General features: G+C 36.2%; 2 protein-coding genes across 2 annotated transcripts in view; both read right to left on the bottom strand.

Moving 5' to 3' along the window:
- The window catches only part of LOC116135612 (glyoxysomal fatty acid beta-oxidation multifunctional protein MFP-a-like), a 27,783-nt gene extending 11,037 nt beyond the window's left edge, over positions 1-16,746 (bottom strand). The window contains 8 exon segments of the mRNA XM_031421325.1: positions 27-81; positions 249-334; positions 411-478; positions 567-615; positions 686-771; positions 887-958; positions 15,432-15,519; positions 16,711-16,746. Coding sequence (XP_031277185.1) covers positions 27-81; positions 249-334; positions 411-478; positions 567-615; positions 686-771; positions 887-958; positions 15,432-15,519; positions 16,711-16,746 — 540 coding nt within the window.
- LOC116135577 (bidirectional sugar transporter SWEET17) lies at positions 16,513-19,062 on the bottom strand. Its single transcript, XM_031421287.1, has 6 exons — positions 18,892-19,062; positions 18,760-18,796; positions 18,441-18,654; positions 18,185-18,346; positions 17,466-17,585; positions 16,513-17,037 (listed from the first exon to the last, which is right to left on the bottom strand). The coding sequence occupies exons 1-6, from the start codon at positions 18,923-18,925 to the stop codon at positions 16,897-16,899; spliced, it is 708 nt and encodes a 235-aa protein (XP_031277147.1). The 5' UTR covers positions 18,926-19,062; the 3' UTR covers positions 16,513-16,896.

Genomic DNA, 19,062 nt, shown 5'->3' with positions numbered 1-19,062 from the left:
CAAGATAAAGAACTGGCAACACATACCAACATCATTTCAAGGAACTTCGTAATACCAACAAGGCATGGAAGTCGCTATGTTCTTGAGACAATTCAGGGGCTTTTGAGTGATAATGTAAAGGAACCCATTGATTGCTAAACAACATTAATTAACATGTCAATTTTAATATGCTGTCAGCTATAAGAACTTTAAACTTTGGTTCAACTCTGATTACAGTAACATAATTCTTGCATTCAAATTAAATAAACATACCTCCAAATCCAGGAATAATTCCTAGTGAAAGTTGAGGAAGGCCTAACCGTGCACTAGGGGTAGATATCTGTGCGCGGCTGACCTAACAAACCAGAATCATAAGATCATCAGATAGACTTATGAACAACAACTTCAATCCCAAAAGACCTGGGACTCACCATTGCAACCTCTAATCCTCCACCCAAGGCAAATCTCTCAATGGAAGCAACTGAAGGTTTTCTTGTAGATGGAAAACAAAGCATCGGTTAAATAGTCGACATAGGGAAGTACAATTTAGCAGAGAATTAACAAAAGTAAAAAAACTAAGTACATACCCTCTACAGTGTCAGTTAGAACATCTATTGACATAGCTTCAACCGACATCTCCTCCGCGAAGACATACAGAAACGTCATTAAAGGAGCTCAACTGATGTATAAACCAGAAGAAAGAGACATGCGAAACGGAAAACATACGAATTCCTCCTGGAGCTCCGGGAAAACTTGAAATGTCAAAGCCACCACAAAACTTACCCTTGGCTCCTACTCCAATGACATTAGATGTTAGCTTCGTATCACATTCATCTACAATGATACACAAACACTGGATGCCAGTTTTATTATAACCTATATTATCTCCACCCATCCACTCACTTACCCTTAACAACAATTGCCTTCACATCATTTGTGCGTAAGGCTTGGTCATAATTCTCTTTTAGGCTCCTTATAACTAGGCAGCAGAGAGAGATAACTTAGATATTTTTCCCACATTTATAAGGAATACAATTTTCATGCTAATCAATCCCCTAGATTACATTAGAAGCACTTCAAATAGTAAACTAAAGTTCACAATTCCAACCTACGACCAAACAATTTAATAATTCAACCAAAAAAAAAAAAATCCCCAGAACACATGCTTCTGTCGATTTAAGTTTTCAAAGGAAAGTTAGTACACCATAATCAAGCTGACTTCTACTGATCTCTATGTAATGCCCACAAATTTATTAACTAGAGTCTAATATTAAATTCACATTGGACCCTCTTTGTTAGTGTATACCCTAGGAACCAATCGTGTTGTCGGTTTCAAGACATTATATCTTGTAAATATATTATGAATAAAAGAAAGTGTTCTTATTTCACATGTTGATTTTCTACTTCATTTATATTATATTATATTTAATATTGCATGTGAAATGTCCGGATGACACCGATCTTCAGAAGATCAAATCATCAAAGAATTCCCTACGCAAGTAATGTTAATTGGGCAATAACATTGCATAGTAGGCATGTTAAATGTCTCCATTGAATATCATGTGATGGTATTAGTGTGGGTGATTATAAGAGGTATGTCACTAAGGCATTAGCATGGATAAACGGTTAGTGAACTATTTATCAAATACGACCGATTACGATGAATCACATGGATATGGTCAATGATGTATCATAGGATCGTGCTAATGTACCACTGATTCTTAGACCTAAGACTAGCCATGTCTTGTGTAATAAACCAGTTTGGTCATATGTTATTCATGTGCGAGGACAAGTGATGGTCAAGATGAGATCCGTTAACTCAAAATAGTCCAATCTCGAGTTCCCAGACGAATGTCAATAAACATTGGAAAAGGCAAATCTCTGGCCAGAGTATAATGAATGTAAGATGAAAAGTAGTTTCATGTTGACGAGTTCCATTGTATCGATTGACAATTCAATTAAAGATTAAGTTAAAGGTTTTGACATACCATGAACCATTCTTAATCAGGATTAGATAATGGAGGGATTTGACTACACGGTACGTACGATCAGAATAGGTTCATTGGAGTTTATACTTCATTGTGGTTTAGGGGTTATGGAACATTGATAGACATCTACCATAATTAGTAGGAGTTTCGATTATAAAGAATTATACCGAAACATATCAAAATCAAATATTGGGCCCACGGCTAGATCACAATGAACCAAAATGGTCACATATAAAACCAAGCTCAAGGAGAGAGAGTAATACATATCATTAATCAGATTAATGATGTTCGGACGTAAATGGTTGTATCCGAATTAATGTATTGGTAAGAAATGATTATCCATGAATAGCTAGCACTAACCAAGTGTAATAAGGATTTATTAAATATTATTATTGAATTGGATTCAATGATGGGGGCAAAAGTGCATTGGTTTTATTCTAAAGGGTTAGATATTTAATGGAATTAAAATTTGGTCTAATTATGAATTAACCATAAAACCAAGGACTTGACATAAATGTTTATTCTCAAGTTAATTTTAAATTGTTTGAGGCCTTCCCAAAAAAATTTAAAATTACACTTTGTGCCCATGGTATATAAATTAAGTTTTATCCATTTTGATTAAAAATTGAATCAATTAAAACAAAATCACTCTCTAATTTTCTCTCTCACTCTCTCGGCTCTCTCTTCTTTGACTTGTGTGGATCATATTTTGAGGTTCTTCAAGTTCACTTGAAGAACTAAAATTCCAAGAAAGAAGATTCAAGTGTTAAATAGCAAAGGAGTAGGTAATATTCCATCCTTACCTTGAAACTTTTTGGGCTTATGTGTTATGTGTGTGTTCTACCTTGCGTCCATCATCTTGTTCATCTATGTTACACCATTTCCATGTCCAAAATGCATGACTCCCAACACTCTTTTCTCTACGTTGATGATCCACACTCCAACTAGTCTCAGTTCTACTATTGATACTATTAAACCAAATCATCAGCAACACTACTCTGCTTGACTTTGCAAGAAAAGAAAATGACGTTTAGTTTCAATGGAATTGTCAGAAACTTATTGTTATAAAACTTGCCACATCATTACCAAACTTTTCCATTTCTAAGGCTTTTTGAAGAACAAACTTGTCATATCAGATCATAACAAAAAGAACACATTAAAATATAATGAACCCTTTCCTGGGAATTTTCCTGGTGCGTATTGAACCATAGTAGCACTTACTACTATATAAAGTTTTTATGAATTGTTTGACTTTTATACCTCATCACCCCTACCATCTCACTACCCCTTCACCACAAAAAGCCACCAAAAACCCAAAATTGATGGAGAACTGCTCGAGATATTGAAATGGAAGAATTACAAAACCAAATAAGAGAATTACAAGAACAACTTGCAAGATAAGGAGCCACAGGAGACCAAGATCCAGATGAAGAATCTATTTGGGGAAAACTCTTCATCTCAAGATGAATCACCTAGGTTCCGTCCAAGAGGTCGAGCAAGTGAATTGAGGATTTCAAGTTTCAAAGTAGACATTCCTAGGTTTGAGGGAATTGGTTGCAATTAAATTGAAGAAGTATGCATCTATATGGTGGGAGAATTTGAAATGGTAGCGAGAAAGAGAAGGTCACCAGAAGATAAGATCATGTGAGAAGATGCGTCGAGAACACAAAGGTAAGTTTCTTCCAGCACATTATCGGCAAGACATTTTTCTTCAATTTCATAATTTAAGATAAAAACCAATGTCGGTAGAAACGTATATGATGAAGTTTGAACAACTTCTTCTGAAGTGCGATATCCATGAACTTGAAGAGCAAATTATCACTCGTTATCTGGGAGGTCTTAAAGTGGATATTGTAGATGTTATACAATTACAACTATGTTGGAGTCTGATTGATGTTATCCAACTGGCGATTAAGGTTGAAAGCAGCGTGCACGAAATAACAGTATAAATTTCACTAGATTGCAAGAGACTACAACAAGCCATGGGAAACAAAGCTCAGCACCCCTTTCAAATCCTAAAGTAAACACTTTCAAGCCTCCTTATAAAAATAATAAAGAGGGTGTTCTAGTTGTACACCTAATGTCACTTCAAGAAAATATTTTAAGTGCCAAGGTTTTGGGCATATTTGGGCATATCGCTTCCGATATGCCCAAAACATTTTCTTAATAAGATTGGATATTCGTTTAATAAGATTGGATATTTGTTTAATTGTTTGTTTACCTAGAATCGGCATTCAACATCTATCCATTGCTTGGACTGTTGTGGATATTGCAGTGAAGGTGCGGCTATAGTATTAGAATTGTAAGTGCCAATTGCCTCCTTGATTCATCATCTCATTAACAACCTAATTTTAATTCACTCTAAAAATATTATATAACAAAGCCAAAACCCTAAATACGAAACTAAACAACTTTTAACCTTCCAAAATAAAACTAATTAAAATAAAATAAAAAACCCTTCAAAATCGAGTAACTTTAGTTGAAAGATCTTGGAATCAAAAGATAATAAAATCAATGAAAAAAATTGATGAATTTAGGTGTAAAAGCATAACTTCACTTTGAAGGATCTAGGTCTTATATAAAAGAGTCATTGGAGGCTGTTTCAAGAAGTTGGATATGCTCGGTCGTTATACTTCCATAAAGTTAATTGTATATCAATGTGAAGAAGCTTTTGGGGTTTTTTGTGATTATAAGGATGGTGTGAGAGGACACATGTTTTTATGTTGTATTGAAATGAATGTTTTTGTAGTTATTGGCCTTTCCTTTGCTGAATTGAATGAAATATGTTTTTAACTGATGACCTTCTAACAACTCCAAGAAAATGTTTCAAGTGCCAAGGTTTTGGGCATATCGCTTCCGATATGTCCAAAACATTTTTTTTAAAGTGACATTAGGAGTACGACTAGAACACCCTCTTTATCATTTCTATAAGGAGGCTTGAAAGAGTTTACTTTAGGATTTGACAAGGGTGCTGAGCTTTGTTTCCCATGGCTTGTTATAGTCTTCCGCTGTCTAGTGGAATTTATAGTGTTCTTTCGTGCATGCTGCTTCTCAACCTTAATCGCCAATTGGATAAATTAAATCAGACTCCAAGATGGTTGTAATTGTATGACATCTGCAATCTCCACGTTAAGACTTCGCAGATAACCAGTGATAGTTTGCTCTTCAGGTTCATGGATATCACATTTCAGAAGAAGTTGCTCAAACTCCATTGTATACTCTTCTACTAACATGGTTTTTTTTTCTTAAATTATGAAATTTAAGAAAAAAGTCATGCTGATAATGTGCTAGAAGAAACTTGCATTTGCATTCTCAACGCATCTTCTCCCATGATCTGATCTTCTGATGACCTTCTCTTTCTCGTTGCCGTTTCAAATTCTCCCACCATATAGATGCATATTGCAACCAGCTTTACATGCTTCTCATCAAGAATGTCTTGAAGCTCAAAAATTCTTTCTATAGTGTATAACCAATCAATAAAATCATCTGGTTGAAGTCTTCCCTCAAACTCAAGAATGTCGACTTTGAAACTTTAAATCCCCAATTCATTGGCTCGACCCCCTGGACAGAACGTAGGTGATTCATCTTGAGATGAAGAGTCTTCCCCAAGTGGATTGGTGCCCTCACCTTCAATGTTGAAGCTGTTACCAATTTCTTCATCTGGATCTTTATCTCCTATGGCTCCTGGTCTTGCAAGTTGTTCTTGTAATTCTCTTATTTGGTTTCAAAATTCCTCCATTTCAATATCTCAAGCAATTCTCTGATGATTTTGTGGTTTTGGTTGCATTTTGTGGTGAAGGGGTAGTGAGATGGTAGGGTTGATGAGGTATGAAGTCAAATAATTCACAGAATCTTTGTATAGTAGTAAGTGCTACTATGGTTCAATATACACTATAAAAATTCCCAGGAAAGTGAAGGAGTTGCAAGCAATCCCACTTAAGACTCACTTTCCTTGGATTCTCATTGTCTTGTTGACAAAATTTTCTTAGACATGCATATGAATTAAATAGCTACTCATTGTCCTAAACCAAAGTTTTGTAAACTAATGACTACGCAAAGGAAAACTAAAATAATGGCTACTTGAAAATAAAAGTGAGGAGGAGGAAAAATACCTGAAGAAGAAACCAAAGCTCTGATATCAAGCTAACGCCGAGACGTTACAAGAAACCCAATCTTGGCAAGGTTGGAAACCCCACTATTGATTACAACGGTGGTGAGGTTAGAATAAACCCCACTATGGCGAGATTAGCCAAAAAGGCGACCTTGGTTGGCTAAGTCAAGGATAACTATAACCTCAAAAGAGGAAGAGAAACAAATGTTTTACTCAAAACTATATTTATTAATATTTTTAGGATGATCATGTGGGACAAAAACAAAAGTCAAACATAACATAATAATTTTTTTTTTTCTCTTTTCTTCTTTGCTCATCCATCAGCATCACATTCATCTACAATGCTAGACAAATGTTTTCAGTATAAGCTATATTATCTCCACTCATCTGTAAGTAATTGATCTCCCATACACAGTGGAAAAACAAAAATTCAATCGATAGATCAATTACCTTTCTTTGCCAAGATCCGAATATAGATTATACCGTTTACATGTTTATAATCAAAAATCTGTATAAAGTAAATTCATTCAAGGATTAGAATACTTACATACATTTGGAGGAACCCTCAAATATCTCTGATTTTCAGACAGGAACACAGTTTCACGGTTACTATTCACAGTTACTGTTAATTGTTACTGTTCATGGTTAATGTTAATTGTTACTGTTCATGTGATTTTTCGTCAATCGATCCAAAGTTGGATCGCACTCATGGAAGTCCACATGAAGATAATCCGCAGAACCCTTGCTTATTTTGCTAGAACAATCAAGGGCTTTAAGAATCAAGAAAGAAAAACAAGAAAAGTTTTCTTCTTGAGAGAGATAGGGTGGCTAGGGTTTTAATTGAATGAATATTCTTTTATGTTTTAATTTTAAGTTGCACTTATATAGTGCAACAATTAAACTCCTATTCCACTTAGGAATAGCCATGGGCTCCAACCCTAGTTCACTCTTGCAACCAAACACACCCTTTATGGTATTTTAATTAATTAATTATTATTATAATTAAAATCAATTAATATATAATAATATATTAACATTCAATTAATAATAATAATTCATTTAAATATATACATTGATATATTTAAATTTAATCTTACTAATTTAATTTTAATATTAAAATTAAATACAGGCAACAACCTCAACAAATTTAATTACACTATGAGATTACCAAAATACCCTTTCGTCTTGAAAGATGAAAATACCCTTCTCACAAATTGATTCTTAAATTATCTTCTAAGTGTGTCACCCGTAGGCTCCTTATCATATCGGCAGTGAGTAGTATCGCGATTAACACTAATTAATCGTCTTACTACACACAGACCAAGATTGACCCTAGTAAGGCATCATGGCTACCCGATAGATTCGGATTTAGCGAAACCATAGCCTGTCAACGATATGGTTACCGTGCAATCAAATCATTTCATCAACTGTTATCTCATCGAGACTGAGGTACAAAAATAGTGTCAACCTCGGATATCCTCGACATGTTTGTATTCAGTTACTGGACCAATGATAGGAATATTAAATTGGATTGAGCATCAACTCAATCCCACTGTGGCCACATAGTTAGTGTCATTGTCATTTCTTATTTTACTTAGTGAGATAACTTCTTCCGTACCTAGGAGTGATGAATCCTTTGTCGATCCACCATAGTCTCTATACACTTCTCAATGTAGCCAATCACTACCGTATTGATAGCTCTAAATAGAACTACATTAGGCTAGTGTCAAACTACACCAATTGGTGTACAAGACGCTCCGGTGATCCTAAGTCTAAGGATCACATGCACCACCATCTGTTAGAGGATTTATTTCATAGACACTAGGGTTACCATCCATATGGAATCCTCTGGTGGGTCTGTCCAATGAACTTGCCTCTAGCAAGCACTCATGCGCTGCACTAGGTTGTCAGCAAACAACTTTGACGAGTGAGATCAGTCATTGCCTTTCAACAGGGTCGTTCAACACTATGATGGTCTTACCGTATTATCTGTGTCCTTGGTCAAAATAATATCGGGGCTACGGACGTTTCTAAAATGGTCACCATATGTGATCATAGGGTTATTACTATCAAGATTTGAAACACTTGATACCCTCGTCATGGTTCTACCATCCTAAGGATATATATCATTACATACACGATATAGAAGAATATGTCTTTTTATTAATAAATAAACATTTATTACATAATCAATTTTACAATAATTGATTGGCTCTAGGGCACCTACTCTAACATCATCCACTCATTTACCTATAACAACAATTTCCCTAACATCAATTCTGTGTAAGGCTTCGTCACAATTCTCTTTTAGGCTTCTTATCACTGGGGAGAGGTGAAAGATGACTTAGACAATTTACCACATTTTTTAGGAATGTTACAATGTTCATTCAAAAATATAAATAAAACATTCTTACAACAATGACTTTGAAAAGCCTATCTAAAATAGACAAAGAATTAGGGTACATGATACAATTCCAAATGAGATTCAATTATAATCAATCTCCTGAATTTACATTAGAAGCTTTTCAAACAGTAAAGTTCACAATCACTCTACGACCAAACAGTTAAAAAAAAAAAAAAAAAAAAAAAGAACTGTTGATGCGTGATTTTGACACCTCACACGTGCAAAGTGCTAAGCAAGTCTTAAAAATTACACGTGTTTAATATGAGACTTAGGTTAAGTTTTAGTTGCATGCAAAGACTGAATAATAAATGAGATAGTGAGAATTTTTATAGTGGTTTGGATGCTTAAAGCGATTCGTACATCCACTGTTTTCTTTTATATAAGTGTTCTTGGTTATTAGCCAAGTTAGAGGTCACGAACTATGAACAGAATTACATGAGCTTGGTGTTCAGAGAGAATATTACGTTAGTCTCTTTCCCTTATGTTATCTTTGCTATTTATTTTGTTTAAGTCAAAGACCCCGATTTGTTGAAGAGGAGTCCTCTATTTATAGCCGTTGAATTCAAAGTAATGATAACAAGTCTGTCAGTGGGTAGGTGCCATGCAAGTCTTTCATTGTGTCCCATTGGCTGATAACTTAGAAAATATCCTTAAATTATATGTTGGACAGGTGTGCAGACCACATTCATTCACAGACAAAACTTGAGCCTCCTGAGTTGGTGATAGCCATATTCTCTCTGTCTTAGGGCGACATGGCAGATTCTGGGCGGTGCAAAGCTTTCCTGAACTCTAATTAGTGCTCGTTGATGTAAGCTTATGTTAGCCCTGATTTTTTTTACGCATAACAAGAACAAATGCTTCTATCAATATAAGTTTTCAAACGAAAGATAGAATGTGCAGGTAACAGTTTAATCAAGCTGACTTCTATTTATCTTTATGTAATCCCCACAAGTGGATTTATGAAAAAAATCACTACAAACGTTATAGCTTTGTATGATTACACCACTCAACCAGAGTCTAATACTAAATTCAACATTGCACCCTCTTTTCTCTAAGCTAATAATCGACACTCCGACTCTTCTCAATTCCACCATTGCTATACTATTAAACCAAATCATTATCAACACCACGCCGCTTGGCTTTGCAAGCCAAAAAGAAAAAGTTTAGTTTCAATGAAATGTACAAGAACTTATTGTTAAAACAACAGCCACGTTATCACCAAACTTTTGCTATTTCAATGCTTTGAGAAAAACAAGCTTGTCACATCATGTAACAACCAAATTAATAAACCCATGAGACAAAACATCAAATTTAGTTCAATTGGAAAATGGGTTCAAAGTGATACAAGAAAAATAAGTTTTTCATATAATAATAATAACACTAATAAAAAAACATAAGTTAGTGTTGGTGTGATGGCTTAAAACACTGTCGTATTAGAACTTAAATGAGGTAACGTCGTTTTGAGCTGAACTGAAGAAGCAATCCTGAGCGTTGATGAAGAGAATATCCAACGGCTGGAATTAACCCTTCAGTCAACCATATAAAAGCATAACTGTTTTGGCATATTGTATGCAATAATTCTTGTGCGAACTCTCTCTTCTTCATTGACACATTATTGAGTCTGTTAGGGTTTCAATTAGGGTTGTGTGAATCTTGTAACTTGGTGATTGAGTGACTGGGTCAGGTCATTCTGGGTGTATTTGTATATGCAGTCAGTAAGGATTGAAAGCGTATAGTCTCTAGGGTGAGTTACAGGTTGTAGAATGGATTTGAGGGTTTTGTGGTGCTGTGTGTAATCTATAATCTTGATAGTGATTTAGTGCAGTGAGCTTGTGTGTTTCCCGAACTCAATGTGGACGTAGCTTGCTTGAAATAGAGCAAGTGAACCACGATAAAATTCTGGTTGTTCTTGTGCATGTTGGTTGTGATTCTTGATTGTGGTCTTTGTTTGGTTGATTCTTGTGTGTGTGTGGTTATAACAATGGTATCAAAGCGTTAGGTTACAAGAAATTAGGGAGATATCATGTTAAATTCCAATCTGAGATTTCTAGGGTTTTTTGGGACTGCCGATTAAATTGGAGCTTTCTCAATTTTAGGGTTTAGAAATCAAATTGGAGTCTAGAGGAGTGTTATTCGGAGCGAATTAGCACAGATCTCAGTACCAGTATAAACCTAGGGTATTCCCATTTCTTGAAGATTCAAGAACAGAGTTTAGTTCTTGATCTTTCTTTCTCACAAACCTAACCAAACACTTCACCATGACAAATACCACCACCCGAATGGAAATCTCCCAATATGATGGGAAGATTGACTTCGGGAGTTGGAAGAAAAAAATGAAAGCATTGCTTTCTCACAACAAGGTGGCCATCGCACTGGAAAAGGACTCCAAGAAGTGGCCAGAGGAGAAGCTGAAGAAGAAAGAGGAGATCAATGAGGAGGCATACAACTTGATAATCATGAACCTGTCTGACAGCATTCTCATGAAGGTAGACGGAATTGAATCACCGATTGAACTCTGGGGTAAACTCAATACCTTGTATGTTTTGCAATCTGCCCCCAACTTAGCCTTTTTAAAGGGGGCTTTATTTTCTTATAAAATGGATAGAGCTAAGAGTATAGATGAAAACCTAGACGAATTTCTGAAAATGACTTTGATCCTGAAAGGGACAAACCAAGCATTAGGAGAAACTAGTCTAGCCATGATCCTATTGAACTCCCTGACTGATGACTGCCAGGTAGTCAAGAATGCCCTACAGCACTCGGATACTGTACTAAATCTTGACCTAATAACAGCAGGACTTAGGGCCAGAGAATTAGAATTAAAAACCCATAAACAAAATGGCATAAATCTGTTTGTTAAGAGCAGACCAGAACCTAGTCAAATTGGTAAGGGAAATCAGAATAATTAGGGGGCTAGAAATAAGAAAAAATGGAAGGGCAGCAACAAGCATAGAGTAGAGTCTAGAAAATGCTTCTTTTGTAATAAAACTGGGCACATTAAAAAGAATTGTTTTGATTGGATTAAAAAACAAAAACAGGGGAATACAGAGAACAACCTAGCCACCACCAAAAACCTGGTAGAGGAACCTGAAGTCCTTACTGTGTCAATGAATGACACTGGTGAAGAGTGGGTGTTGGACTCAGGTTGTTTATTTCACATGAGTCCTAGGAGAGACTGGTTCCAGGAATTTGAAAATGTTGACAATGAAACTGTTTACATGGGAAACAACAATGCATGTAGGGTAAGAGGGATAGGCACAGTGACAGTAAGGGTTAACACAGGAAAAATGGTAAAACTAACTAGGGTTAGGTATATTCCTGAACTTAAAAAAAAATTGATATCCCTTGGCACCTTAGATGAATCAGGATGTTGTTATAGAGTAGAAAATGGATGTTTGAACATATATAGAATAACAACCTGATACTGAAAGGAGAGAAAAGAAATGGGCTTTACATACTCTGTGGGAACCATTCCCAAAACTGCTTTAATTCTGTGTTTATTTCTACTAACCTGTCCAATACAGAAAAGTGGCACCTTAGATTAGGCCACATGAGTCAAAGAGGTATGGACATTCTGAAGCATAAAGGGTAGTTTGGTAAGGACAAGATTACTTCCCTTGAATTCTATGAGAATTGTATTTTAGGGAAACAGCATAGAAACAGTTTCACTAAGGGGACACACCTAGCCACTAGCCAACTAGAATACATACACTCTGACCTTTGGGGACCTGGAAAAGTGAAATCTTATGGAGGGAATAATTACTTTATATCTCTGGTGGATGACTACAGCCATAAGGTGTGGGTGTACCTACTGAAATCCAAAGATCAGGTTCTACCTAGGTTTAGGGATTGGAAAACCCTAGTAGAAAACCAAATGGGCAAAAGGGTGAAGGTTCTTAGGACAGACAATGGGCTGGAATTCTGTAACCAAGAATTTGACAAGTTTTGTAGTGATCAAGGGGTTTTAAGACATAGGACAGTAACCCACACCACACAATAGAATGGAGTGGCAGAACAAATGAATAGAACCCTTCTTGATAAAGTTAGGTGCCTATTAGTAACCTCCAAACTCCCCACCTCCTTTTGGGGAGAAGCCCTTACCACAGCAAAATACCTGGTCAATAGGAGCCCATCTACTGCAATAAACCTAAAGAGTCTTGAAGAAATATGGACTGGTAGAATCCCAACCCTAAGCCACCTAAGAGTCTTTGGTTGTGCAGCCCATGCACACACCACAGGAGGAAAATTAGAACCAAGATCAACTAAGTGCATATTTTTAGGGTATCGAGAAGGGACCAAGGGTTATAGACTTTGGGATAGAGAATCTCTAGGCGTTAAAATCATTGTGAGCAGAGATGTGATATTCAATGAGGGAGTCTTTCCTATAAGGAAACTAGAACAAGATCTGACCCTACTTCAAGCTCAGAGGATTCCTTTAGCCATCCTGAAGTTACACCAATTGAGGTGGAGCTTCCTACTCAAACACAAACCATTCAAGAAACTGAAGCTGTTACTAAACCTAGAGGAGAAACTGGACAAACTGATCTAGAACATGAGGATGAGACAGAAACAGCAAATGACACTGAGATTCAGCCTGAAAACTTGCAAGAGATAGAACTAGAAGACAGGTAAGGGCACCCATAAGGTATTCATATGCTGATCTAATATATACTGCTCTTCTTGCAGGTACCGAAGTACAAAGATCAGAGCCTGAAACCTATGAGGAAGCCATGCAGTCAAAGGAAAGGGATCAATGGAAGACTGCTATTGAAGCAGAAATGAAGTCTTTGGAGGTGAACAGAACCTGGAAGCTTGTACCAAAGCCTACGGATCAGAAACTAGTACAATGCAAGTGGTTGTTCAAATTAAAAGAAGGTATCACTACAAAGGATCCCCTCAGGTATAAGGCTAGATTAGTAGCCAAGGGTTTCACCAAAAGAGAGGGAATAGACTTCAATGAAGTCTTTTCCTCGGTAGTTAAGTACAAAACCATAAGGCCAATGCTATCCATAATAGCCCACCAGGATCTAGAGCTTGAACAATTAGATGTTACAACTACATTCCCGCATGGAGATCTTGAGGAAGAGATCTACATGAGCCAACCCTTAGGTTTCATAGATAAAAAGGCCCCCAACCATGTCTGTTTACTGCTGAAATCTCTATATGGTCTAAAGCAATCCCCTAGGTAATGGTATAAGAGATTTGACACATTTATTGTAGGTATAGGATTCACTAGGAGTAGGTATGACAATTGTTTCTACTTTGCTATTGTGAATGATATACCTATTTACTTACTGCTGTACGTAGATGACATGTTACTGATAAACTCAATGCTGAATTTGAAATGACAGACCTAGGGGATTCTAGGAAGATATTAGGCATGCAAATTGATAGGAACAGGAGCAAATGCAAACTGAAAATTCACCAGTGTTCATACCTGCATAAGTTAGTAGAAAAATTTGGAATGACAGGGACTAAAACTGTTTCAATGCCTTTAGCTAACCATTTCACATTAAGCAAGGCCCAATACCCTAATACTGATGCTGAGTTAATTAAAATGGAGACCATACCCTATGCAAATGTAATTGAGTCCTTGATGTGTGCTATGATTAGTACTATGCTTGATTTATCATTTGTGATATCATTGCTGAGTAGATACATGTCCAATCCTTGTATGGAACACCGGACAGCCCTGAAATGGGTACTCAACTATGTTAATGGCTCATTGAATGATGGATTGGAATATTGTAAAAGGTCTGCCTCATTTGAGTTGGCTGGTTTTGTAGACTCTAATTTTGTAGGTGACAGGGACACTAGGAAGTCAACTACAACATACTACTTTACCTTGGGGGGTAATTGCATCAGCTGGAAGTCACAATTACAGCCTATAGTTGCACTGTCATCAACCGAAGCTGAATATGTGGCTGTAGCTGATGTATTTAAAGAGGCAATTTGGCTCAAAGGAATCCTGAGTGAAGCAAACCTGACTGAACAGAAGCCAGCCATTTTTTTCAGACAGTCAAAGTGTAATACACCTGAGTAAAAATCCGGTGTACCATGAGCGAACCAAACACATAGATGTTCGTTACCACTTTGTGAGAGATCTGGTCACCAGGGAGGAGATAGCTCTCAATAAGGTTTCTACTGAGCACAATCCAGCAGACATAAGGACGAAGATTGTTACACTTGTTAAGTTCAAGCATTGCTTGAACCTGCTTTCCATTAAGTAAGCAAGGGTAACAAAAGAGCCATGAAGGATTCACTGAAGGCGAGCTGCACTGGTACAGGGGGTTGTTTCAACCCATCAAGGTGGAGATTGTTGATGTGATGGCTTGAAACACTGTCGTATTAGAACTTAAATGAGGCGACGTCGTTTTGAGCTAAACTGAAGAAGCAATCCTGAGCGTTGATGAAGAGAAGATCCAACGGCTGGAATTAACCCTTCAATCAAACATATAAAAGTAGAATTGTTTTGGCATATTGTACGCAATAATTCTTGTGCGAACTCTCTCTTCTTCGTTGACACAATATTAAGTCTGTTAGGGTTTCAATTTGGGTTGTGTGAATCTTGTAACTTGGTGTTTGAGTGACTAGGTCAGGTCATTCTGAGTGTATTTGTATATGCTGTCAGTAGGGATTGAAAGGGTATAATCTCTAGGGTGAGTTACAGGTTGTAGAAGGGATTTGAGGGTTTTGTGGTGCTGTGTGTAATCTTGACAGTGATTTAGTGCAGCGAGCTTGTGTGTTTCCTGAGCTCAACATGGACGTAGCTTGCTTGAAATAAAGCAAGTGAACCACGGTAAAATTCTGGTTGTTCTTGTGCGTGTTGGTTGTGATTCTTGATTGTGGTCTTTGTTTGGTTGATTCTTTTGTGTGTGTGTGGTTAATTATAACAGTTAGAAATAGTGAATAACATTAAAAAAAAAAAAAAAAAAATTAAAGTAAGTACCCTCATGAGACAGAGAATTGACAGGAGGATTGATGATGGTGACCATGAGAGCAACTCCATCAGCTCCAACCTCTATCGTTGTTCTTCTCTTACCCATCTGGCTTTTCTCTTTGTTATAAATTTTACACTCCTTTTACGGAATTTCTGTAGTAAGTGTTTCTGTTAGCTGCAACGAGATTGAGAAGCCTCAAGCCTTATTCCGGTGAACTGTACATGTACGAGTTTGTTTGTTAAGGGAGACGCTGGCTTTGAAGGTTTTTTTTTTTTTTTTCCCCTGTAGCATGTGTTTCGATTTTTAGTTTTCATTTTATTTTTATCTTGTAGAGTGTGCAGACAGCATTAATGCAGATAACATCAATGAAGACTTCCAAGTGCAACTACCTGGAGAACACTCTTGAAGAAACTTATAATAACGAAAAAAAAATAATTTGAAATATCCTTTTCCAAAACTTCTCATTCTAAAATCAGGATTTCTATCACATTAATTATAATGAAAATCAAATAAACTCAGATTATTAACAAGTTCATCAAGACAAAAAAAAAAATTGAATACCATTTGCAGTATGTCCGTGGTGTTTATGATGGTGATTGTGTGGTGGCTGAAAATTAAAATAAAAAAATGGCCGGAAGTGGGCTGATTTAGGGCTGCCAAGTGCAAACACAACCACTCTAGGCCGGTGGCTAGGCTTCGGCGCTGCCACCAGCAAGCCGCCGGTTTATCATGCCAATTACATAATTTCCTAATTAACATGTGAAATTAACTCATTTTATTGATGCGGTGAAACATTACATGCATTTAACTTTATGTTTTCTTAAATAACTTGAACATGATAATGATCAATTTAAAAGAGAATATAAATTGGATGTATTGATATTTTGATGAATGCATCTAACATCTTCTTATTTGCAATCCATTTATAAGATGATTTCCCCGACAGAATTACTTCAGATCACGACTGCGCAAGTAACTCAAATTATGGCAAGCAAAAAACTTTAGAGCAAATAAACTAAACTGGAAGATTTTAGGATAATCAAGCTCAGTGATAAGACAATTGGCTTCAAATTACATAAGGAGGAAGAATAATAAATAAAGTATGTTTTATAGTTTAGATTAACTACAAAACCTTCATTTCTTACTTTACATGGACATTAATGACGATACAAAATGCAATATCTAAAACACAAACTTGCAAGCATCTTCCTCTATCGAATACTGATAAAATGACAGACTTCTGAGAGTAACAAAAGTTGAACAGTCTCAAAACTATACCTATAATACGGAATTACGTATGCCCATAAGCTGATTTATACGCATGACGGTGTAGTAACGTTTCACCCCTTCTGCTCCCGTCAAGCAATGAATGACCAAGTTAAACCTCCAGGAATATATATATTTATATATATAAAGGATACTCCTGGCTTTAGGGTTTGTTTACGCTTCATGATAATTTGCAAATGATGGTTTTTAAGAGGGAGAGATTAGAGGTTCGTGTTGTGTTCCTTCTTCTAATGCATTCGCAACATTCTTTGATGGCTTGGCGTTTCTGTAGATTGCGTAGAGTACTAGCTGAGCTGTTCCCAGTACAAACCCTGCCCCATTTGGCACCTGCATCATATTATATAATTAACCACACATTATAAATAGGACTAATATTTAATTTCAATTGTGCGATTCAAATTCAGCTATTTAATTCTTAAGGAAATCCATCCGCTACATGAACTACGATTTGATAATTAAGCCATGAGGAAGGTAAAAACCAATCATATATTGATGGAGGGAGACCAATAATTGTCCTGGAATTCAAAAACGTGCGAGTGAGAAAAGAAGACGACGAAAAGACTGCACAACACAAATTACAATTGGATGGACCCTGGGACATGTGATAACAGAGTCCTTGGATCCCTTTTCCTAGGCCCACTCTTGAAATTCTCTTAGCTTCATCACACACTTGTATATGTTAGGATTGTGTTAGGACCATACAATAAAAAGAAAAATCTCCTAGATATCAGTAGAAAAAAATAGAATTGACCTACCCCAAGAAAAATATCACCAACAAGCAAGGCATAGAAAGCCCAGATCCCACCGTTCAAAAATAGGAAAAATGAGAGGAAAAATGGCATGTATTCCACACTCTTGGTAGTCACCACTGTTTTCTGCAATCACACAAACAGACATATATGCCTCACCAAATCAGTAATAAATATAAATCAAACTTTTGGCCTGAATGTAAATCAATTTATTGAACGAATTGATAGTTGCTTTAGATTAGAGCTTAGGTCCCCCAAGTGCCCAAGTGATGTATGGCAGCTATTTAGCTGTCCAAAGTAAGTGACAAAATGACCAGTATATTTGAGAATGCCACCATTTTTTACCGTTTCTCAATTATGAAGACACTCTTTGTGATGTGTGTTTCCTCTAGAGATGCTTAGCTTTATGGAATGTGTTCTTCGTAAACCAAAAAGTCACATTCTCTCAATCACTTCATTAATGGCTGCCACGCACTCCTCTTTAAAAAAATATTGTTTAGTCAATTAGTCTATCTAATAAGTAAGGAAGTTGGCCTCCAGTTCATTATTTTAATTGAAGGTTTCTTTTGGGAGCAAACCAAAGCAAGTTGACTTATTGGATTTATGAACCATCAATCATGCAAGCTTAAAATACTCCTTAATCTTTATCTCTAAGAAAATAAAATAAAACAAAAATCTGAATGAATATCATGAAGCAAAATATAAAGACGATTAAAGTGAATTACCATGGCAGAAAGAGGCGATGCATACATAATAACATTGAGGCCCGCACAAATGAAGCCTAAAGCATCAATACGTAACTCTCCTTGCAAAGCTAACCGAGTAACGAGAATCGCTGTTGCCAAAAAAGCCACATCCAGGATCCCAACAAGAGCGGCTGTTTTGCACTGGAATTACCAAAATATAATTTAGGGAGTAATTTCATGGGAGTTTCTTTCTGATATTGAACTGAAGATAAACATTAATATTATAAGTGCGAACCCTGATCTGTTTTGATGGAGCGTAAATGAAGAATAAAGTAACATAGATAGCTTCAACTAGAATGCCAAAACCATTAACAGTGGCTACAAGATATTCTTCAGGTTTTGTGATGCCATAGTAAGTCCATAGCGAAGAATTCAACAATGTGCAAATATAAGGAAGGCTCTCAAAGTTCTCAGTTGATTTGTGCTTTATTATTCGCCAAAATATTCCACTGCATCCACAGATCATGCACTTTTATCATCATCAAATTAAACTCCGAATTAAAAGATATATATAGATCATATAACAGAAGCTTAATTAAAATTTAAGAGCTTACGCTGGAGAAAGAAACACCAGCACAGAAATAACATTGCCTGCAACATATATAGAAAGAAACATGAGCATGCATATTTTCTCAGCATATATATATGCAGAAAATCGTACAGAGATAGAAATTGCTTATGCTCACCTATGACTCCAATATAAAAGCTTAAGTCTTCCATATTTAGGAAAAACTAAAGCAGAAGAGATTTGCTATATCTGGAGATTGGATGTTAAAATATCTTGTAAGAGGGAAGAGGGAAGAGGAAAGAGAGGTAATAAAGTTTGTTTTGGTTTGAATGTTTCTAGTATATAAATA

The sequence above is a fragment of the Pistacia vera genome, unplaced genomic scaffold (assembly GCF_008641045.1).
Source record: "Pistacia vera cultivar Batoury unplaced genomic scaffold, PisVer_v2 Contig301, whole genome shotgun sequence".
NCBI lineage: Eukaryota > Viridiplantae > Streptophyta > Magnoliopsida > Sapindales > Anacardiaceae > Pistacia > Pistacia vera.
The sequence above is the reverse complement of the archived record's forward strand: the minus strand, read 5'-3'. Positions and strand labels throughout refer to the sequence as shown.

Excerpts from the sequence above, each read along its gene's own strand:
- LOC116135577 (XM_031421287.1), bottom strand. The coding sequence starts at position 18,925 with ATGGAAGACTTAAGCTTTTATATTGGAGTCATAG. Across the intron at positions 18,797-18,891 it reads CTTTTATATTGGAGTCATAG|GCAATGTTATTTCTGTGCTG; the intron begins GTGAGCATAAGC and ends TATATGTTGCAG. Across the intron at positions 17,038-17,465 it reads TTGGTGATATTTTTCTTGGG|GTGCCAAATGGGGCAGGGTT; the intron begins GTAGGTCAATTC and ends AATATGATGCAG.